The sequence below is a fragment of the Saccopteryx leptura genome, chromosome 11 (genome assembly GCF_036850995.1).
Source record: "Saccopteryx leptura isolate mSacLep1 chromosome 11, mSacLep1_pri_phased_curated, whole genome shotgun sequence".
Taxonomy (NCBI): Eukaryota; Metazoa; Chordata; class Mammalia; order Chiroptera; family Emballonuridae; genus Saccopteryx; species Saccopteryx leptura.
In genome coordinates, this window is record NC_089513.1 from 9,798,695 (window position 1) to 9,822,880 (window position 24,186).

The 24,186-nt window shown below is 44.6% G+C and overlaps 1 protein-coding gene across 2 annotated transcripts; it reads right to left on the minus strand.

Annotated features, from left to right (window-relative positions):
* Window positions 1-2,634: 2,634 nt before the first annotated feature.
* On the minus strand, window positions 2,635-15,109 carry SERPINB11 (serpin family B member 11). Of its 2 annotated transcripts, none has more exons than XM_066352499.1 (8): window positions 15,057-15,109; window positions 12,516-12,697; window positions 11,414-11,473; window positions 10,096-10,224; window positions 7,349-7,466; window positions 6,466-6,608; window positions 5,650-5,808; window positions 2,635-4,166 (listed from the first exon to the last, which is right to left on the minus strand). In XM_066352499.1, exons 2-8 carry the CDS (start codon window positions 12,678-12,680, stop codon window positions 3,762-3,764), a joined length of 1,179 nt encoding a protein of 392 aa, XP_066208596.1. In that variant the 5' UTR covers window positions 12,681-12,697; window positions 15,057-15,109; the 3' UTR covers window positions 2,635-3,761. The 2 variants fall into 2 exon arrangements, with proteins under 2 accessions (XP_066208596.1, XP_066208597.1); XM_066352500.1 differs by having other exon boundaries at window positions 2,636-4,166; window positions 5,650-5,805.
* Window positions 15,110-24,186: the final 9,077 nt, after the last annotated feature.

Here is a 24,186-nt window from a genome sequence, read left to right on the forward strand (position 1 = left end):
GCCCGTGAAATATTTTACCAGTAGGATTCCAGATGAAATTTTCAAATTACATACCAACTACCACACCCTCCACACCCCCTGCCAACAAGCCTGCCATCTAGTGATAGGATGGGGGACTGCAGCACTGTACCTACAGCCTCTAAATTAGTGAGAGTCCGCTCAAAATGTTTAAGGATTACAGGATTTTAAGAGGAGTTGTGTCAGAAACAGAGTTGGAACACAGGTCTCTAAATTCTAAACTCTCCTTTAAAGTTCACAAATGTACTGAGTAGAATTATAGCAATAGTGCCAAAGATGAAACATAGACTCTAAAGCCAAGCTTCTTGGGCTCAAATCTTGGCTCTACAACTAACAATGTGACCTTAGACAAGTTACTGACACACTGTAAGTTTCAGTCTGAGTGACCAAGTGGTATCACATACAGTGGTGGGGACCAAAATGCTAAAATACTTAAAATGGTTTCTGGTGTGTAGTAATACCTCAATAAATGGCAGTTCTCACTGCTGTCGTCATAGACTCCCACAGCACAGATAACATCCCATATGCATCGTATGTTGTTGTCTCACCCACTAGGAGGAGCTCAAGACACACTTCTTGACTCAGAGGCTGTAACTTCAGTGTAAAAGCTAAATAAAAATGTAGCTGAGCCTGACCAGGCGGTAGTGCAGTGGATAGAGCATTGGACTGGGATGCCAAGGTCCCAGGTTCAAGACCCTGAGGTTGCCAGTTTGAGTGTGAGCTCATCTGGTTTGAGCAAAAAGCTCACCAGCTTGGACCCGAGGTCTCTGGCTCAATCAAGGAGTTACTCCATCTGCTGAAGGCCCACGGTCAAGGCACATAGGAGAAAGCAATCAATGAACAACTAAGGTGTCGCAACGAAAAACTGATGACTGATGCTTCTCATCTCTCTCCGTTCCTGTCTGTGTCTGTCCCTATGTATCCCTCTCTCTGACTCACTCTCTATCTGTGTAAAAAAAAAAAAAAAAAAATTTTTTTTTTAAATGTAGCTGAATAAGTGGCCAAAACTGGTTACATTTTTTTTTTTTTACAGAGACAGAGAGAGAGTCAGAGAGAGGAATAGATAGAGAGACAGGAACGGAGAGAGATGAGAAGCATCAATCATCAGTTTTTCGTTGCGACACCTTAGTTGTTCATTGATTGCTTTCTCATATGTGCCTTGACCATGGGCCTTCAGCAGACTGAGTAACCCCTTGCTCTAGCTAGAGACCTTGGGTCCAAGCTGGTGAGCTTTTTTTTGCTCAAACCACATAGTAGGCACTCAAAACATTGAAGTACTAAAGGAATAAATTACTTCATTCATTAAGTTAAACTTACTGAGTATCTACTATGCATGAGAAATTGTCGGCACTGGAACAACAACAACCAAAAACAATTTTCTTTTAAACCCTGACTTCACCAAATTCACATACTAATGGGAAGAGATTCTCCATAGCAAAATAGAATAAGATGTATGAGAGCAATAAGTACTAGTGAGAAAATTCAAACAGAAAAGAGTCACGCAGAAATCCAGGTGGTGTGTCGTGCGGGAGGAGGGAGGGAGTAAGGAAGCTCACTGCTTCCTAGTGCGCGAGGGACCAAGGGGCCTCCTGGAAAGAGCTCGGGCTCCGGTAAGACTCAGGGTGTCCACGACCCAAGGCGGTGGTTCAGGATTGGAGACAGAGGGCAGCTGTGCTAGCAGCGCACCCGTGTGCTCGGGCCCGAGTTGCAGAGAGAAAAGCCTCCCATGGGCCAGTTCCATAGCCTCTGCACACTTTTGAACCAGACTGGAGATGACCTTGAGAACAAGGGGATGGGGTGCAGCCGACAGGTGGGGAGAGTTTTCCCATCGCGGCTTCCCCTCTGAGCACTGAGATGCTTCCCCACACCAAATCCTTGAGCCTCTGGGCAGGAACAGCAGCTCCAGGAGCTCAGGGACTCTTGGTCCAATGCAGTTCTGGGCGCAGCACCAACAGAGGGTGGCACCTCCCTGTGCCTGGTGGCAGAGCCACAGGCTTTCCCACCGCTCTGGGGCACGAGAGAGAGGGGAGCGGATTCCACACGGAGCCAACCATGAGTTGGGGGAGAGGGGGCAATCCCAGACAGGACTGGGGGAACGAGGGAAGTAAGGCATGGATTCTGAAGGACCCACAGTAACCAGTGAGATCTATGCAGACTGTTGGGGCCATACAGTCTGGGAGATGCAGGCTATACAAAGCCACACAGAGATTTAATTAACAGAAAGCAGTATTTAAAAAAATAAATCTGTAGATTGCATATAGAATTTGGAAACCCTGCCAAATCCCAGTCTGGTAAATGTCAGACGACAGCCTTATTGCATCTTAACAAAGGGTCCTTTCAACGCTGACAGTCAGAGGTGCTTGGGGAGCAGACTGGGGAGTTCCTGGCAGAGAAGCATCAGGACTGCTGTGGGTGACTCTGACTCATGTCCACATTACTGGACGATTCCATCACCCAATTAAGCATCCTAATGGTGCCCTTCACTGTCACACCTAAATTGTCGAAGATGCTATCTACACGTAACCAAAATAAACCCTGAGCAGGCGGTTTATCCCCACTGCGGAGCTGCCCCAGTCTACTGACATGACTATTGGTATGGAAAATGCTCTTTATTTCATGTCGTTTATCATGTATCTTTCCCATTGTGAAGACAGCCATTTGGAAGCCCACGTGATGTTTCTAGAATGCAAATCTGATCAAGTCACTGTCCTCAGAAGAGAGACCTCCATCCCTGAAACAGCTTACAGGGCTCACAAGTGAAATGACTGCCCCACAGCACACAGCACACACACAGAGACAGGTCACTCAGACTTCTCACAGCAGTCGTCAGCCATTGCCATTACTGCTCCAAAGTCTGAGTTCCCTGCTGACAAATAAGCTGAGGAAATCTAAGGCGGGGGCTCTTTGTTATTCACTGCATAGATCCGTGGCTTAATATGCTGTTAGAACTTAGTAGGTGCTCAAGAAGTATCTGTGCAAGAAATGAACCAGGATATCAATGAATAATGACCAGGGTCTTAAAGTCAGTCACTCTGGGACAGCAGCAAGCCTGGTGTCTGGCCGGAGGTGGATGTGCCCTTTCAGGTCCGGTGGTGACGTGAAGCTGGGCACCCCAGTGAGCCCTGCTCTCTGTTGACACAAAGAAGAGACACATGCCTATCGTGGAAAGAGATAAAAGGGGCGTCTGTTATTCAAGTGGGAGTCTGGCAACATTTGGCCAAAAATTCCATTGAATTGTCTTCAAAAGAACATAAGGCATTTCTTATATTTATTACATCCAATGCAGAGTTTTGAACTAAAATTCATGACATCATATTTACACAGGCAAGGAAAGTTATATAATATTTAAAAATTCAAACAAAGCAAAAGCCCTTCGACTGGTTTTCAAAGGAAAATAAGTCACTTATTCAAAAGCTCATTGACATATACAACTTTTAAAAAAACAAAAAACGTAATTCTTTAAAATTTTCTTTGATGACTTGATTATGTCACCCAGGCAGCATTTAAATGAGCCCCCAAAGATAAGAGAATCAGAAAAGCTTTTTTTTTTTTTGTAAATATACCTTTTTCCATGGTTACCATAATCTTAGGGTTTGCCAACTCACAAAGTTGAGAGAGATCTTAGACCCATTTCGCAGACAAGCAAATTGAGGCACACAGTGTGAGAGGCAGGAACCACACTGAGTCACAACTTTGTCCTTGCACCTCCTCTGTGACTTTGAGCCTTGCTCAACCCCATCTGTTCAGGGAGAGGCCAGCTTGCCACAGAAGAGAATGGTGCTGGTGTCAGTATGCCGTATGAAGAACAGGAAAGGGTGGTCCGCCACGAACTGAGCTCGGATGGGGAGTCTTTTTACAATAAGGTTGTCCCCAGTGGCCGCTGCTGCCTCGGTGCCCTCTTCATTGACATCCACATATGACTTGTGGATGACCTTTGATAAATACAGGCCCTTTTCTGGTGATATTCCAGACAGGTTGGCTTTGATCTGGCTGAAGACATCTGTCATCCCGAGGGACTTCAGCAGAGAATTCAGCTCATACTTGATCTGCAGTCTGAATCTGGGCAGATGGACTTCCACATCCCTCTCCATCATGCTGGAAGCGCTCGTCCACCTGTCAAATGTCCTCACGTTCAGCTGCTTCTCTATCTAGGAGACAAAACACAGATGGGCCCACACGAGCCAGGCATGCACCTTGGCATTAACTGCTGTGTGTTTGATAATTCTCACTGCAAAGGATTCAATCTCACTGATTTCTCCTCTACCTTTAAACTGTGCTTAACTTTTATCTGGGGACAAAAAAAAAAAAAAAAAAAAAAAAAGAATCTTGCATTCATCCATGTCTTCCCTTTCCTATTGTCTACTTCTCGTTGATATTTCATAATTGAACTTGTCCAATGTGCTGCCTAGTTCATTTCTTCAGAGCGCGTGGACTTGACCTAACCTCTTTCTAATGCTTCTGCAGTTGCTTTCCCGTTTCCCGGATGCACTCGCCCATTTCTCCTTGGTTCTCATGCCTGAAACACTTCATAGCAACCTCTGTCAGAGCTCATGCATCATGTGGCTTCCAGGAGCTCCACTCTGCTCTGCTCCAATCTCCTCCTGTCCCTGCCTTTGGCACTGAACTCTGGATGCTTCTGCCTAGCATGGCAGCTCCCTCGTCCCTGCTCAGACCTCCCAAAGCAGCCTCACAACTCTGGGACCCCATTCTCCACTCAGTTCCAGAAGTTTCTGTAGACTCTTCCAACTTACATCCTCGGGCATTAGAGACTGCCTGCAGCCCTCCCCGCAGGTCCACACCAGCAGGGCAAGGCCATCATCTCTCTACTACAAGGGCTGTAGACTTTTTGTCACCTTCTGGCCATCTTGGCAATATAAGAGCAGTGGCTTCTCTTCCTGTCTTTTCCTTTTGTCTTCTGCCCTGGCCCAAGCTACCACAGCTTCGTGACACAGAGCCATCTCGCTGCCTCATGCTTCTAAGGCCTTTGCACGTGCTCTGTGCTCTGATTAGAACAGCCTCCGCATGCATGTCAGCTTTAGCAAGAGGCAGAGGCTCAGCTGGTCTCAGAGCCCGGAGAGGTCCCGGCAGGGCTGGGGAGGAGCAGCGGCCAGTGCACATCGGCAGCTTGCCCGCTCTGTGCTCGGCAGCTGGGGCGGTAGCTGGGGAGAGGGTTAGACCCCAACCCCCACTGCCACTGTGGCCTCTTCTCAGCGGCTGTGGCTCTCACTCCCCCACAAAACCAGGACACTAGAAATGGTGCTTAGCCCACAAAATCATGTTACACTCGGAGCAGACATGCCGCTCCTGAGAGAAGGACGGTTTCTTCAGATTTCCAGGGAATAAGTGTCAAATGACGTGTGTGTGTGTGTGTGTGTGTGTGTGTGTGTGTGTGTGTGTGTACAACATGGCACTTTTGCCTCCAGGCACATTTTTAAATATAAAAATAGATTGTTTTCCCTAGATACAAAATCTTGAAGGCAGGGACTAGGAGTTCCCCTTCCCTCACAGTCCCTGGGGCAGTGCCACTAAACCCCCACCACGAGTTAGTTACTGGCTGCGCTGACATCGCAGGACACACACACACAGAGTGCACACATGCTTTCTCTGCTGCTGGCACCCCAGTTGGGTTACCTGGTCCAGAGTAGCTGTGCCCGCTGGGAGCAGGATGACCATGCTCAGCTGGCTGTTGGCGTAGGGCAGCTCGAGCACCTGCATCGGCGGGTCCTTCAGGACGGCCAGTTTAAACATCCCAGTCTGACACATCATCTCCACCGTGACGCTCTTACCCTGCTTTGTAAGAAGATTGCAATTAGGTGGTGGTTACATATGTGCGTGCACAGGCATGTATACTGATTTCCTTGCATAACATAAGTATCGCCTCTAACACTCTAAGGGCACGAGTAAAACATAAACTACAAAATATACCTTATTACTTTCCTTCACAAGGGCTATGATATTTTTATTTCAAAGTAAGTCCTTGTTAGAGCCTGAATAGTTCAAATAATGTGTATAGTAACAAGAACAATAAAATCGCGTTTCCCAAAAACAAAGCCAGGGTTTCCCCATAAAATGAGTTATGTGGGGGAAAATGGTATCATGGGATCATTTCCTTTTTCAACTCAATTAGAGACTTTCAAGAAGAAAAATAATAGATAGTTGCGTTGAGCCTCTAGAGCAAACCCACAGCATATATATAATATATGGAAAGGACAGACAGACAGACAGGAGAATAGTAAGGAAAGGGTTGGCTCTTGTCTCTTCCAGTTGCCCTGTGACAAAAGTTACCAACACTTCATAAGGAAAAATAAAAATAAAATTCATAGAAGACACAGTTAAAGGAACCTACAGAAACCTAGACCGGTATTCTCATTAAATCTTTCTAACTTGTCCTTAAACAATTGTTTCAGTCTCCAAAATTTATCATCTATCTGAAGATGTAATACGTACCTCACCTAGATGAAAAGGGGTTGTAATGGTCTCTTTTTCCTGAAATTTATTCTGCCATTGTCCCTTGAAATAAATAGCATTTACCAGGACCATTACAGAAGAAGGGTCAATTGTGCCCTTTCCAAAGAGGTTTGTAATTTTTCCTTGTAAGAAAAAAAAATAGATAATATATTTGGATTTGAACTTATTGACGAGAGACAGTTAAATAGTCACAATAACTAACATTAAATGCTTTCTCTCTATATATATATACATATATATGTGTGTGTGTGTATATATAAGTTGGTAATTGTATAAAAGAATTATTAAATAAAAGTAATTATTAAATAAACACACAGTGTGTGGATCCCTAAAGTACACCCATAGCAGACAACACTAATCAAACCATTTATGCTAAAACTATTTTAAGAGATTTCTATGTGCCTGGCACTGTTCTAGGCACTGGGCATATTAATATAGGCCATATGTAGTAAATATTTCAGTTGAGTGATGGGTAAATAGGATTCATTATATTATTCTCTTTTATCTTTACATTTTTCCCTAATTAGGGTTTTTGAAAAGAAATGGACACATCTGTGATGTGACTAATGTTCCATTCAAAAAGGAAATACTTAACAATATATAGAGTTTTCTTTAATACTGGGAAAGGTAGATCTAAGATAGATTCTATGATAACACCTCTCTAACGTAGACATGGTGTTCCCCTCATGTGCAGAGTCACTTGGCTAGGTCACTTAGGACAAATGGCTATAAGGGATATTCCAAAATATTTTTCCACTTCCTCCATTGTTAACCTGCTGAGTCAGCTTTCAGCCCTCTTTAGCACTGACTCAGGGAGTCAGCACCAATCAAGTTAGGAGACACACATGTGACTTATCCTTACCATTAGTTTTACTTTCAACCCAAGCGTTAATAGTTTGCCTCGTTTCTTCTGTAGAGTGTTTAAAATCAACAGCTTGCAGCCTGGCTTGATACAGTTTCTCAGAGCAGCTTAAATATTGCTGTAAAAAAAAAGAGAGAGAGAGAGACAAATTGCATAACAACAGAGAAATAACTTAAGGAAAACGAGCACCTCCAACTCACTGTACTCTAAACTCACAACAGAAAAAAAGCAGCGCATGTCTAAACATCTGAAAGGAAGGAGAATCCATACAAAAGTATTCAAACAAATCAAAAACTTTCCAAAAGAAATGTCCAGAAGTTTTTGGTTGCTACTTCCATCATATCGTGGGCATTCTTCATTTAAAACATTCAAAGCAAAAGTCACAAATTGCAGTAGACTGCCTACCTTTTCACTTGATTTCTCCCCTTCCCTCTTCGAAGGACACAAACGGATGGGGGGACAGCACTAACGTTCCCCATGGGAAAAGCGAGGACCAGAGCGATTGACCGGTTTGCTTGTTTGCGGTCTAACAGAAGGTTTGGTCTCCACCTGGCCCATCCCAACCTCCTCACAAACCACCATACATGAAAAAATAATGATACATTCCTCTGATGTAGACATTGATTTTTTTTTTTTTCTGTATTTTTCTGAAGCCGGAATCGGGGAGATACAGTCAGACAGATTCCCACATGCGCCGGACCGGGATCCACCCGGCACGCCCACCAGGGGGCGACGCTCTGCCCACCAGGGGGCGATGCTCTGCCCCTCCGGGGCGTCGCTCTGTTGCGACCAGAACCACTCTAGCGCATGGGGCAGAGGCCAAGGAGCCATCCCCAGCGCCCGGGCCATCTTTGCTCCAATGGAGCCTTGGCTGCAGGAGGAGAAGAGAGAGACAGAGAGGAAGGAGAGGGGGAGGGGTGGAGAAGCAGATGGGCGCTTCTCCTGTGTGCCCTGGCCGGGAATCGAACCCGGGACTTCTGCACGCCAAGCCGACGCTCTACCACTGAACCAACCGGCCAGGGCCGATGTAGACATTGATTTTTTTTTTCAACTTTATGTAAAATGTATGCCAAAGTACATTAAGGACTCACTAGTCTTTTCACATCTATTATCCAAGTAAAAACTAATGTACAAATTCAATATAAAGAAGCTAGCCCTCTCTTTAACCAACTTCCCACTCTCAAACCAGCCCCTGGGTAGCATTCCGGAGCCACCACTGATGACCACACATCCCCCCTAATTCCTAGCATTCAATCTACGTGGATTCAAATGAAACTGAAATTCCATTCTTGAGACCTCTGTAGTCCAGCAGGACCCAGTGTCCCACCCAGAACATCTAGGGAGAGATAAAGGCTTAGGAGTATGGAAGCTATGGAAGTGGCTGCCTGGCCTTTGGCTTGTCCTTTGCTTAGCTGGGTTCCCTTGTGCCTGAGTCCAGTGAAGAACCACAGGGGATTCACCAAGAACAAACCTGGGCCTCGACATGATTCTTGTCCTGAGTTGGGTCTCACTGTGGCTCGAACGTGCTGATGTGACTGCCCAGGACAGAATCCTGGGATAATATCTTATGACATAGATTGTGACAATCTTCGTATTACTAACAAGGAGCTTTTCACTTCAGAAACAGATGTAACTGTCATTATCCCAAATCAACAGTTACCTGCTATTCTGTCCAGATCACTGTTTGGGGAACACAAAGGAATGAGAGAGAGTGTCCCAACTCCAAGGACCACAATTGCTAATTCCCACACTTCCAGCACCCCCCCCCCCCATGCCATTCCCTTCTAGGACAGTAAAAGGAAACACCTCTGAAATATCTGTAGTGGCAGGGTGGGCTACCAGAAGTTACAAACATTCTGACCATCTCAAACTTGTCATGTATAAGACACCTCTAGGTTAAAGAAGAACATTAGAAGTTCAAGGCTGCACCCTGCATCACCCAGCTGGCATTGAATAACACTCTTCCCACTAAAGCTGTGTCACAAAAGCTAGCAGCTCACCTCAATCTCAGCAGGATGAGATAGCAATGAAAAACCGGAAAACGGATTTGGACAAGGATCAAATTCTGGCTTCGCCACTTAATTATCTATGTGACCTTTGTCAACTTGACTTTTCAGGATCTGCTTCACAATTGTGGAATTAGTGACAATTTTGTACCTATATCTTAATACTATGAAAGGATTATATAAGACCATGTCTATAATGTACACAGTAGAGTGATTGACACATAGTAAACACTCTATAGAAATATATATTCCAATGCTGTTGGGAAAGGGCGTAAATAGTGTTAAAATTTTGTAATCAAATAAAAACTTGGTCTTATTCTCTCATTTTACAGATAGAAGTAATTGACTTGCCCAAAGTCATACGTCTGAGAACAGAACTCAGGTCTGCTGGCTCCCAGTCCAGGGTACTTTCTGCTAATTCTTGAGACTCTGATGCTTAGGACCTTTGAAGAAGAGATAAGGAAAAGACTTTGTTTTTCTTCTGGTTTATAAGGGATTGGTCTTACCTGCTTTGCTTTGTGCTTCATCCCTGACTGGTTCTTGAACAACTTTGGTGATTTGGGCGGGTGTGTTTATGTGATGGGGTTCCAGTAAAACCATTTCATTGAAACTCTAACTGGGCTCACATTTAATCTCTTCAGGATAGATGCCATGTGACTCTTCTCACCCTTGATTGAGCTGATGGTGTGAAATTCAGAGGATGCCAAGAAAGCTGTTGACCACTATTCCAGGTGGACTTACCTGATAGAATGCCACTGCCTGCGTCCCATAGAGTCTGTTGGCGATGCTGAGGGTGTAGTTAGAGTCTGGCTGGTTGATTTGAGAGACTAGGCCTCCAAACCCTGAGGGAATCCTTCCAGTTTGGCTGCACTGAAGCACAATAAACAAAGAATGGAGTATTAAGTTGCTTAATTTCTCGCCATTGAAGAGTTCTAAATAAGGAGGAAACAATAAGTAGAGAGTGAGTGTTGGCCTCCAAATGAAACGGTGCTGCATACAGTACTAACAACATGGAGCTTGAGACTTGAAAGCATTTTCCTTCTCGAATTTCCTCCAGCACAATAACCTCAGCACTCTGACTCTCATTACGGATTGTCTGCAGAACTGTACGCTATTGTGAAACACACATGCACTTGTCAGTCCAGTGAATTAGTTCAAAAGCAGAAGTCGTTATAAATAAAGAGATCCTAAGCAGGTATTCAGGGCACTAATCCAAGCTTTGTTCCTTTGTTTGGGTTTTGGTTGTTTTTTCCCTTCCCTGCCTTAGTACCTAGAGAATCATTTCTCTTCTCTATCACACTCCTTTCAATATCTCTGTTCTCTGTGACTATTTAGTCAATTTTTTCAGCTCTTCCCTGAACTGGCCTTTTACACCCATCTGTCCCTCTGAGGAGCAATCTGGTTTTAAGTGTACAGCTTTGATGCATCTGATTCATGGACATTGGAAGGGTTATGCCTACATTCCCTAAAGCAAAGATCACCAAACTATCAGCTTTAATCTCCTAACAATAAATTAGGTTCTGTGAAGTAAGTATCCTGTGAATCTATACACATTTATGTATTTCCTCAGTCAGTCACCATCACAACTATTGTCATGTGGGAGTTCTGTATAAATTTCACGTTCAAAAGAATCCTCCTTCCAGAAGGAACTAGCAACAGGTGGGCTGGGCAGTATTAAGCCCTGTTTTCCTGCCATATAATTGTGTGGCAAAGCCTCAGGGTCCCTCCTCAGTCCCTTACTGTTCTAAAGAATGTAGCATGGCAGAGATGAGGCTGGCAGTCCCAGCATGGCACATAGTTTATAAAAGAACAGAGAAGTTCGAGTAAGGATGACAACAAATCATATAATGGAATCTGGAGACTTTATTATTGTTACCATTATCATTATGTGAACTCTATAGGCCATAGCACTTATCAGGAAGGTTGAAATAGACCACGGTGGACATTGTAAGCCCCTTTAAAAGACAAGAAGGAGTGCTGCTACTCAACCCTGCACCATTCTCTCTTGGTGCTCTAATGTTAAAGAGCGTTTGACAGCAAGGCAGTAGCATTAGCATACCTTAGCTGAGTCCTTAAATTCTGGCTTTAATGCTTCTGCAATACGGTCAAAGTGAAGCACCTAGAAGAAGAAAGAAGAATCAATTGGCATCAAAAGCAACACACAGCCTACAAAGGCTAACAGTTACAAGTGCCTGTTTTTCCATTTCAGATAAAGACCAATGAGATAGCTAATATTTAATGATGTTATATTCTAAGTCCTGAACTAAGGCTTCATATATCTTACTTAAACTCCCAAGAACTTCATGAGTAGATACTATTTCTTCATTTCCTATTAAGGTGATTGACCTAAAGAGAGATTAAGCAATGTCCCCTGGACCACTGTCTGTGAGAGTCCAGGGATTGAGTTGTCACGCACTGGACTCTTTACCCCTCCCACCCCTCTCGGGTCATTCACTGGCCCACGCAGGGCCACAGGAAACATTACCTGGGTCCCCAGCACAATACTTATTTTAAATGCAAAATTTTATGAAAGTGCATCAAAGTATGGAATAAAGAAATAAAGGACAAAAGTAATAGGATATTCAAATATCCAGGGAGTTAAGTGACACTATTCTAGGCTTTCCACATCAATAAATGGGCTTCTATAGAAAAATCACTGTATATCACCTATGTAACCTGAAAAGCTCAGTTTCCCCAACTATGAAATAGGAATAACAATAGTTACTTGCCACACAGGGTTGTTATGATGTTCAAATGGACTAACGAATAATTTTTTTAAACTTGATAATCCTTAAAATGTCATTAAATTTTATTTTAAATCACACTTCTAGAGGACAAGAATAGTACCATGCACATGCTCTCTGTCATGTGTAAATCATTGAAGACTGAACTCTAGAAGCAATCGTGGGAATGAATGTGTAAATCTACCAATGGTAAAGGAGAGATTGTGTATCCCATGTACATGGTGTTCTTTTGTTTGTTTTTTTCATTGTAATGTGTTACATTATTTAAGCCACTATCCACATTGAAGAAATATGATTTGGTCAAGAGTGTTCTTTCTCAAGATGGCGGTTTTCCCTGTGTAAAGATCTAATTGGCTGGCCCGTAGGGGTGCAGGTAAGGCTTCCAGGCTCCGGGGACATCTTGGGTGCATTCTGTACCTTTTCCATCTGCTCCGCACTGTTTCCCCTGGCACCGATGAGGATCATACTCAGAGCATAGAGCAAACTTAACGGGGAAAAGAAAATGTTATCTCCCACGCTGTTGTTCAGCTCTTTGAACATAGCCAGACAAAATTCAGCATTTGCTCTGCTAAGGGAATCCATTTTATGCCCAGCACTACCTGAAAACGGAGGAGAAAACAGCTCATAATATCATGTGAAGGTACAGATAATATGTGGAGTCCAGTTACCACCTTCATGGATTAAAGAGCCTGAGCACTCTGCTTTGTGAAAACTGACATACTCATCACTATTTTTAAGAAATTAGTAAATGCTAGAAAGGGGGCTTCACAGTAGCTTTGGAGTCTTGTGAAGAGAAGAGTTACTATTTCTTCAACCAATACGTCAATGCTATCATTTGTATACATTTAAAAGCCATCTGAGCTTGTTCTGGAGCCAAAGGGAAGAAGGAATTGGGTCTCTGTGCTCTGAAATTCCACGTTTCACCACACTCCTCACCCTGGAATCTGGACAGTAAATTTGGAGCTACACAGGCTCACCAGATGAGATGCTTTCCGTCTACACCATCCACCTCCCCAAGGAGAGAGGAGAGCGCACCCCTCCAATCATTCATGCACAGACAAGGTGGGACCAGCAAGGCAGACATGGGCCGCCGTCTCTGCTCATTGCCCGTACCCCCGTGGCAGGAAGGCAATACTAGCACATGGGCCAGCCGTGAGAAGGCGCCCCAAGCCCTCAGCCGCGAGCCACAGCCAGGATGTCAGTGAAGACGAAGGACTGGAAGAAGAAATCCTGGGAGAGAAGCACACGATGCTGCAAGGTGCGTTATCTGAGGACAGCGGCATGTCGGGAAGGAAGAGCTTGCTTGATTCAGCCCGCAAACACTTACTGAGCTCCCCAAACTATAGAGGGCTGTGGACACAGAACTCATTGAGCGCAGAGCTCGCCCATGGGAGGTGTCATCTCCAGGAGCCTCGCTCCGTCGTGCACTTCCTTCCTTTAACTCCTCCCTCATCCTTTTCTCTGAGTTCCCCACCTGCCTCCGTGGGCCCCTCCTTCCTTCCCAGTCTCATTGGCCGCATCTGAAATCTTGGGCCTCTACTCTGTTTACACTCTGACTGGTGATCTCATGCAACTTCAAGCTTTAACTCTCACTGATTTGCTGTCAGCTCCCAAATTTATATTGTCCCTGAATTCCAGATTCATCTGTCTAACTGCCTGCTCAGCATCTCTACTTGAGTGTCTAACGTGTAGCCCAAAGTTAACATGTGCGAAAACAGACTCCTGACTTCTTGAAGCTCTCTCCAGCCTGCCCACCCCCCATCCCTGCCCCAGCACCCCCCACCCCAGGCTGCCCCTGCCCCCCACCAGCAGCTGTCTTGATCTCTGTAAACCACAGCGGTCCTAGGCCTTCATTTGCCAGAACCAAAAATTGTGGGATCATCCTTAAACACTCTCTCATTCACATCATGTTCCATCTATCAAACAACCCTGTTTTCTCTGTCTTCAGAAATCCTCACCATCTATCCATTTTTCTCTCATCAGTTACCATCCTGGTCAAAGCTATCATCACCTCTCTGTGGTCTATAGAAATAGTCTTCTAACTCCTTTCCTACTCTAATCCTCCTCCACCAAATTTTCAATATCAGTTAGTTAGTTATACACTAACTGCCGAACTGCTTATGGTTTCTGCTCAAAAACTCTTGTGGCTTCCCTTTCTCTCAGAGCAGAAGCCAGACTCCTTTCTGTGACCAAGGTCCTTCACGCCCTGGCCCCTGCTACCTCTCAGTCTCATTGCCTACCAGCCTCCCATCAGCTCCCTCTGGTCTGGCCATGCCACTTCCCTGCATTCCTTCAGCATGCCAAGCAGATTTCACCTCAGGGCCTTTGCACATTCTATCCCTCTTCTGAGATGCTTTTCCCAAAGATAAACAAATGCTTCACTCCAGCAGTTTATTTACCTCTCTGCTCAGACACCATTCCACCAACAAGGCTTTCACTGACCACATCCTTCCAGTTATCCTTCCTTCTATTACCCTATTTTATACATATTATATATATACACATACATACATATACATACATGGTTTTACTTGCTCTATATATTATATACACATATTTCACTTATTTCTTTGCCATATATTATATAAACATGCATTTAGATAAATATAAATAAATTGTATATATCATAGTATATGTGATATATTATACATGTATTTATTTTCTGATCCACCCTCCCTCTAGAGTACAATCTCCGTTTAAGCAAGGACTTTGTTTTTTAATGCTTTATTTCAGCATCGAGACCAGCCCTAGCTAGCCACTCACTGAACATCTGTGGAAGGAAGAAATTTCAATCCAATCAGTACTAGGACAAGCGGGTATCAGGAAAAGCCACACTCGGTTAGAGAATAAGCTGCCCCTCAGTTGACTCCCTGCACCCCTTCCCGACTGCCAGATCTTACTGTCTTGTCCGCTCCCCTTTGACAACAGGCCCAGCTGCAGCCACAGGGCTCTCTTTACCTTAGCTGCTTCCTGCTGGTGAATGGACAGTTTGCTGGGTGAGACTGTGGCCGGGTCCCTGAAGAGGAAATATAAAGCCTTTACTTTTGCTCCTCCCTTTTCATTTGTGTCCTTAGTGATTCAGCTCTATACCTGCTGGGTGGTGAGTCCAGCCCTCACAGGAAGTCTCCCTAAATGTCCCCAGAGCTGCTTTGAATGCCTGAGACTCTCAGGATGGTCAGTGCTTTCTGGAAAAGCACTCCTTAAATTTTTTCTTTTTTTTTTTTTTCTCTGCTAAAGGAGAAATATTGATGAGTCTAACCTCTATTCAAGAAAATAAGCTATCTTTCTAAAAAAGGTAACCTGGACACATTGAAGTTGGCAAAGCCACATTCAAAATTCTGGGAATTGCCTGTGTCAGAGTGCATGGCTCAAAGATTCTCAACAGGGTGAATTCAGGCCACAATGGACGCTTCCTGGCCTGAGGCACATTCGCTTCAAGATCTGAGCTCTCCTGAATGGAGCAGATGTTTTATGTAGAGCTTCAGCATTCTGCTGACAGGTAATTCCTGCCCCATAAAAAGAACAGAAGAATAAACTCCAGCAGGAGTTATTCTGTGGTTTCCATTTAAAAGCTTGGTAGAAGCAACAAGCCACCCCTACCTAAACTGAGTTCAGAGGCATGAGTCAGTGCTGTGTATTAAAGGTTATAGATTATGGGTAGTGATGAAAGTTGGAAGTTGGAGACAAAAATGTGTCTGGGGTGTGCAGTGGCCAGCACCAGCACTCAGTGACAAGCCTCGTTCCCCAAGGACCATTCTTATCCACATTCCCCACAGCCCAGCTTCCGGTTGATTCCACTGCCCACACCTCAGCTGTGGCGGCTGCGCTCACTGCACTTAGGATATGAGAACATCCTCTATGGTCAGTGGTCACTCTCTTCATTTTCAGTGTGCATTGAAAACCCATCCTACAAGACACACCAAGAACTAGAAAAGTTAGGCTTAAAATAGAGCCAGATATCCACTGTGCCAGTAAAGTTCTCATGAAAATAGTTGTACAGAACCAACCACACAGAACTCAAGAGTCCCGCGTCTGTCCGGTCCTTCTCTGCTCAGACCAAGTGTCTTCCGACGTGAGCCAGTTCCAGCTGAGGGTTTCCATGGCTCAGGAGCCACAGACAATGGCCAATCCTCTTTCTCTCCACTCTGTTTCCCTCTCCCTCGAGATCCGGCAAGAAAAGGACTGATTTTTCTTAGCTTTCTTGCTGGTTAAGAATCGAGCTGATCGAAGATGAAGTCTCTTTCAGACTGTCCAGGTGGTACCCCTGGTAGTGTTCCTATCAGAGGGCAGTTCTTCGGCTCCTTTGAGGTTTCTTTCCTGGTGGAAGGACATCCATTATATAACCCTGTTTGCCTCTCTCTACTCTCTCATCACTCCTTCCCCGCTAGTGGTTGAACCTTAGACAAAGTCTTGTATGCATGTACTTTATTCGGGAAATTGTCTCAGGAAATAGAAGTAGAAGAAAAAAAGGACTGGAACAAGGAAACAGGGAAAGCTATGCAGTGATTGCTATAAATTCACCACTGGTACCTGATCCCCCACACCTTCAGAAGAACCTTATAAAACGTATCTCAGAACTGTCTTCGCAGAGGAAAAACGAGAGAAGCCTTTACATTGGCTTCCATCCCATTGGTCGAGGATGACCCCACGGGTATCAACTTAGGTTGCACTTGTATGCACGTCAGCAAGCGTGCACAACCCACACCAGGGCATGGAAAAATTCTGGAGCTAGAAGCACGATGTGAGGGGAGGTGCTGTCCAGTTACAATGCACAACATTATTTAGAGCTTGCTCAGAACTGGTAGCTTGTTAGCAGCTAGATTAGAAGGTGGGGTAACAGGATTTGAAGTGGCTCAGAAGAGGGGGCCACCACATCTCATCGATGCCATATCGTGCTGGCGTGTCTGGGAGAGAAGCTCTCCTGCAGTTTCCAGAGGTGGGTGCGAGCTGCCCAAAGGAAGCGCGCCTTCCGGTTGATTCCTTCTGCCCTGGGTTTTGCTAAACAGCACCCCCCACGCACTGAAAGCTCAGTAATCCCCTTGACTGGGTCGTCTGTCTAGGGCACTCCAAGAACCAGAATTAATTAGCAAACCCATTGTTGACTCACACCTAATCCTGTCTTTCATCCTCTCTTTTTCTGTCATAAATATTGTGGTCTCCATCTGCCTGAATTCATCAACTTGCAGAATTCGTCGGGATGCGGGTGAGGTGAGATGTGCGGGACCTCTCGGCTTAGGACAGTAAGTGGGCTGGGGAGTGGCGTCTCTGCCGGACTTCTGCCTCCAGCCAGTCCCCCACCCAGCCCGGCCAGGACTCCCCGCACCAGGGGTACTTGCTGTTCCTCATCAGAAGTTAAGGGAGGAGAAAGGACCCGGAGGGAACTAGGAGAACAAGGAGGGCTGAAGTGACTTTAGCAGATGTTGTGTGAATAGCTTTCGAAGCCTCTAGGCTACGCAACATTACAGTGTGTAATGGACAACATACCCTTATTGCCATGAGCCAATACTGAAGCAAGCGAAGTTGAAGAGTTACTTTATCAGCGACTCAGCCTGGTCTGAAAGGAAAAACAATGAGTGACATATTTATCATTTCCTCCCTCCCTGCTTTCCCAGATGAAGGAAGTACCCTGGGATGGCTGAGCCAGGACCACCTCTGCGGTTTCAGCGGGGATAACGGGCTTGGTGTGGGTACACAATGGAGACCAGAAGAGTCTCTGTGGAACTGAGGACCTCTGATCAGAACGAAAAGGAATAGAACCGGACAAAGGAGAGCCTGCTTAGACTGAGTTAGCTGTTCCTGGGAGCTCCGAATGGGAGTGAGCCACAGAGAGTGCTGGCGTCCTGGAGTTTTCGTTTCCCTGTGAGTGTCGTCCCCCTCTGCAGGGTGCCTAGACTTAGCAAGTGACACTACAGGATACCCAGAGAAATTGGGACATGTGATAAACAATGCATAATGTGACTGCATAAGTAGATTCCAGATATTGAAAGGAATGTATTCATAGTATGTCTAGGAGAGAGTTACACTAAAAATAGTATTCCTTGTTTACCGGAAGTTGAAATGTAACTGGGTGTTCTCTGCTTTATCTGGAAGCCCCACCTATTTGGCTTTATTCTTGGGAGACTGTAGTAAATATGGATATTTGTTTGAACTAGATACAGAATTAAGAAAGTTCCACCAGGCTGCCTAATGTGCAGCTGGGTACAAAGTTTTTGTACTGAAGGAAAAAATAAAATGGACACCAAGTGGCTGTTTTTTAGAGAAGAGAAAGAACAGTTGATGGGAAAGGCGACTCCAAGAGATATAAGAGGAGTAACACACAATGCAGGTAGAAGTATCAACTTTATGCAAATGACAGATGGCGCTCCTCAAACACAAGAGCAGAGGAAGGTGGATACATTTTTAAACACATTGGCACATATAATGGTTAAAAGTTTCGTCTGGATTGTTAATTCCTCTTGCATGGGGGCTGTGTTTTTTTGCTCAATTCCTGACACTTAGTAAGTGCTCAATAACCATAAGTTAAGCTAACTGACCACTGTTTTGCTGAGTGGAGGGAAATGGATGCACTCCAGGTTAGGATAAGGTTTGGAATCGCCAGTTTGGAAAACTGGAGAGAGCCTGATCAAGAATACACCAAAGGCTCCCCACTGGCCACCAGGGGAGGAGGGGCCACACGTGATCAGTAATACAAATTGAGAGTTAGATTCTAACAAGTACATTTTGCTGGGATTCATACCTCCCAGGCTTCCCATATCCTAAGAATAGAATCCCACAACCAACGTGCAAAAGTTTCCATTTTCTGACAGGATGTTACTAAAAAGGCAGGACTTTTCCAGTGGATCCCTGTAACTCCTGTTTTCCATTACAGAAGGCAGTTCTTTTGAAAGAAGCCACGCCCTGTGAAAATCAAGAGTTCTGAAAACAATACTTGCGGAACTTTTTATTTAGTTAGCTCTTAACAAAGACCCAGCTGTGACAAAATGGAATGTGAAGCACAGACCCAAGAAAAATAATCAACTATATTCCTGTTGTATTTCCCAGGAGGCCTAGAAAAAGACTTTCAACTGTAATAAGCAACTCAAAAGACTAGAAAGATGGACACTTCCAGCCTTGGATAGAAAAAAGCTTTCATACCTTAGTCTGTACACTTGGAATATTTGTTCAGGTAAGTCAAGAGGAATTCACTACCTGAAACATTAACCAAAAGAGAGCTGGTCTTTCTTAAAATCTTATAAATCTTATCCAAAGCCACTATTAAGAAACTAGGTAAGCATAGTTTGGGGGAAATATTCACACTGTATATATCTGAAAAAGTGTTCATATGTAGACTACACAGAGAACAATACCCCAAAAGCTAGAGGTAAATAAAATATTTGAACAGGCACTTCACGGAAGGTGAGGTTATAATCAGCTAACAAGCACATAACAAAGTGCTCAGCAACCTTAGTCATCAGAGAAATGCAAATTAAAACACAAAGACATACCACTTCACACCCACTAGAATGAGTCAATAAGAAAGACTGACTACACCACGTGTTGACCAAGATGAGGAGCAACCAAGGACACTCCTATGCTGCTGGTGGGAACGCAAAATGTTACAACCACTTTTTGGGAAAAGTGTCAGACTCTTAAAAAGTTAAGCATGCACCTGTCCCATGATCTAACAAGTTCTCTCCAAAGTATTTACCCAAGAGAAGTGAAACATATGTCCACAGTAAGCCTTATACAAGAGTTTAAATATAGGAACTAACCACTTGATGTTCATCAGAGGAGAAAGTGTAAACAATGTACTCCACGGGAATACTACACAGCATTAAAAAAGGAATGAAGGACTAATTCACTTGACAACACTGAGTTGATCTGAAAAGCATTATGCTGAGTCCATGGAGCCATACCAAAAAAAATTAGATAAATTTTAAAAAGCCAATAGCTACATAGGCAAGTACATGTGGTAACAAAAAAAAATCAAAGCAGTGGTTGTTTCTTTAGGAGGAAGAAACTTTCTGGAGGGATAAAAATATTTCGTTTTTAATAAGGTTATAGGTTACATGAGCACATTCGTAGGCCAAAACTGCTTAAACAGACCAATGTAAGCATTTTGCTGTAAGTAAATTCTACATCAATAATAGTGTTTTTATTTTAAATTGAACTTTGTGTTTTGAGATAATTGTAGGTTTACTCTTTTTGCTTTCTGGGTTGCTCAATCTCTCAAATATCCCCAGCCCTCCATCCTCACCTGGTACCACCCCTCTCCATCTCCAAGTTCCTCGGAGACAGCATTCCACAGTGTTTGTCTTGGTGGGGTAGGGAGGCCAAGTTCTGCTGCCCCTTTAAGAGAAGGCTTACCCCGAGAACTCAGGTTGACGGTCAGGAGTTACTGTGCATGCATCTTGTTGTTTTTAGACTTCCTACCTATGTGCTGAGTAAAGCTGAGAGCAAGAAGTAGTAAAATATTATGTGCTGCTGTTATCTGAGATTTGTGTCTGTATGGCCAGTAGCCACGGCCACCATCACAGCCACCTGGCCAGTGCAGGTTTGCATCTGATTCGGACAGACCATAATGACACAACGAAGCCAAGGACTGGTGGGCCATCATCTTTATCCTAGTTTGCACCCGGCAAGCAAGAAATACACACAGTGGGAAAATACTTCCCTTTCCATTAGGGCTCCAAAAGCCACTGACTTATCCGAGTTTCCTAGAATCAAAGGTTTCTACCTCACCAGCCTTATTCACCTCTGTTCCCCATCTCCTTCTCTCTGCACAAACTGCACTAACTGGCTTTCCCTTCAGCACTCCACCATCTTGGCTGCCTCTCCTCTCCTCCACATGGACTTTCTCTGCTCTCCTTTCTCTGCTCTCTCCTCTAATGCTAATCTCAGGAGCTGAGAGAGAGAGCAAGCTCCCAGTTTGCCCCATTTTATAGTGTACAAATTGTTGGTCAAGTTTGTAAATATGATATATAGGTTTCCTCGCTTATAGTTTGCATTGGGTGTGGGGGACAGGCTGTAAGCAGACAGGGTCGTTGTCAAGCCAGTAGCCAGGGTGTTGGGCGGATAAAATGTATTATGCTCACTTTGTTAAAGATAACACGAGGAGGCAGTCGCCCAGGTGATATTAATGTGTGTTGGAGATCGTTGTAACCTGGGGCTTGGTTTTGGGATTAAGCCTTTCCCACCCTTTTTGCTGTAGGGCGGTACAATCCTATCATGCCTCAGAGAAGTGACTTTGTATTAGAGACTTCCCTATTATGTATATTGGATTAAGGGTTTGGATTTCTACACTATAAAATGGGGGCAAAACGAGAGCTTGGCTCTTGGTTCCTGAGGTTAGCATGAGAGAGAGGAGAGAGGAGAGCCAGCAGCGGAAGGAGGCCACGTGGAGGAGGCCAGGAGAAGCAGCCAAGATGGCGGAGTGCTGAGTGAGATGCCAGTTTGTGTAGAGTTTGTATCTGGGATAAGGAAGAAGATGGGGAACTGAGGAGAAGAAGGCTGGTGAGCTAGAAACCTTTGATTCTAGGAAACTCGGATAAGTCAGTGGCTTTGTGAGCACTGAGTGTGACTGGGTTTTGGAGCCCAGTGTGTATTTTTACTTGCCCGCCGGGTGCAAGGTAGGATTAAAGGCTATGGCCCATCAGTTTTTGGCTCCATGGTTTCTTTACCGTCTGTCCGAATCCAATGCGAACCTGCATGTGAATGGCCACGATGGCGGCTTCTGGCTTTACACAGGGCCACTATCAAAGCAGTTGCCTGGCCCGTGCAGGTTCGCATTGGATTCGGACAGTCGGTAAAGAAACAACGGAGACAAAAACTGATGGGCCATCTTCTTTAATTCTAGCTTGCACCCGGCGGGCAAGTAAAAAATACACACTGGGCTCCAAAGCCCACTCACATTCAGTGCTCACAAAGCTACTGACTTATCCGAGTTTCCTAGAATCAAAGGTTTCTAGCTCACCAGACTTATTCACCTCTGTTCCCCATCTCCTTCCCTCTCCCTGCACAAACTCTGCACAAACTGGCTTCTCACTCAACACTCCGCCATCTTGGCTGCTTCTCCTGGCCTCTTCCACATGGCCTTTCTCTGCTCCCTGCTCTCCAGTGCTAATCTCAGGAACCAAGAGAGCAAACTCTCGGTCTGCCCCCATTTTATATTGTAGCTTCACAACCTCTAATCCAATATACAAAATAGGGAAGTCTCTAATACAAAGTCACTTCTGAGGCATGATTGGATTGTACCACCCCACATCAAAAAGGGTGGGAAAGGCTTAATCCCAAAACCAAGCCTCAGGCTACAAGGATTCTCAACACACATTAATATCACCTGGGCAACGGCCTCACGTGGGCAGCACCATTTTTAACAAAGTGAGCATAATACATTTTATCTGCCCAACAGTCGTTATACCCTAAGGCTTAGTTTTAAGACTAAGCCTTTCCCACCCTAAGTGACTTTGTATCAGAGACTTTCCTGTTTGTATATTGAATTAAAGGTTTTGATTTCTACACTGTAAAATGGGGCAGACCAGGAGCTTGCTCTCACTCTCGGTTCCTGAGATTAGCATTAGAGGGGAGAGCAGAGAAAGGCCACATGGAGGAGAGGAGAAGCAGCCAAGATAGTAGAGTGCTGAAGGAGAAGCCTGTTTGTGCAGAGAGAAGGAGATGGGGAACAGAAGTGAAAAAGGCTGGTGAGGTAGAAAGCTTTGATTCTAGGAAACTCGGATAAGTCAGTGGCTTTTGGAGCCCTGAATGGAAAGGGAAGTGTTTTCCTACTGTGTGTATTTCTTGCCCGCTGGGTGCAAGCTAGAATTAAAGCTAATGGCCTACCAGTTCTTGGCTCTGTTGTTTCAATACTGTCTATTCGAATCAAATGCGAACCTGCACTGGCCAGGCGGCTGTGATTATAGCCGTGGATTCTGGCTTTACAGAAATCAAAACCTTTAATCCAATATACAAACAAGGAAGTCTCTGATACAAAGTTACTTAGAGTGATAAAGCCTTAATCTTAAAACTAAGCCTTAGGGTATAACAACCCTGCCTGCTTATAGCCTGTCCCCCACACCCAATGCAAACTATAAGCAAGCAAACCTATATATCATATTTACAAACTTATTTGACCAACAGTGTCAGTTATTGATTCTTCTATGGAAAGTTAAAGAGAAAGGAGACTTCTCCAGGGCTAGGGTCCAAGAGGGAGTTGCTGGAGCCAGGAGGGAAAGAGGTTCCTTTTGGGGGGACGGGGCATTCAAATCAGAGAGTAAATGCAGGGTTGCTAAGAAGTGTAACTGATGTCGTGTTTTTTAGAGAGGTAAATATAAAATATGTGACATATCCACTTGTACAATAAAAATAGATTTAAAACAGAATACTTGATGGAGTAAGTGTAAGGCTACTAAAAATGTCTATAGCGTTCCAGAGAAGAAAAGGGTGGAGTTAAATTCATTGTGGAAGGATCTAAGTGGAGAAATTAAATGGGGGGGGGGAGGAAGGAGACAAGGGCAACAATGGGTACCCCACAAGGTCCAGAAGGGCTCTAGGAGGGAGGGACCCTGTTCCTTAGGTACTTCCAGTTGAGGTGAAATTACAAGTCCTCTTTCCTTGACAACATTGAGAAAAATCATTTGGGCCCCATTTTTTGCAGTTGCAAATCAGACAATTGGAGCAAATGATTTTCTGGAATCCCTTCTCCATCCTGATTTCTCACCCCGTCCCTGAGGCCTGAAGCTGGCTACCATGCATGGACCACAGCTCAGACACCTACCAAAGAACTCATATTGCTGTTTGTTTGGCTAAATGTTTGATTTGCTTGTGTATTTTTCACCCTTTAATTACATTTTGTAATTTAACTTATGCTTGCTGATGATTTTGTTTCTAAGTCCTTTTTAGTCCCCAGTCGGTGATCCTGGAGCCCGAGGCGATTTGGTTATCTGCTTCTGGGAAGGGACAGTCCCAGCCCACAGCCTGCAGGAAACGGGATCTTGTGCTGTGACCAGGGAAGAGAGCCTACAGAGTGCTGACTTCTGAGATTCCCTAACCATCGCCAGTAAGAATCTCAGAACTCTGTTTTGTTGCCTAACTGGTTGCTTCACAGAGAAGA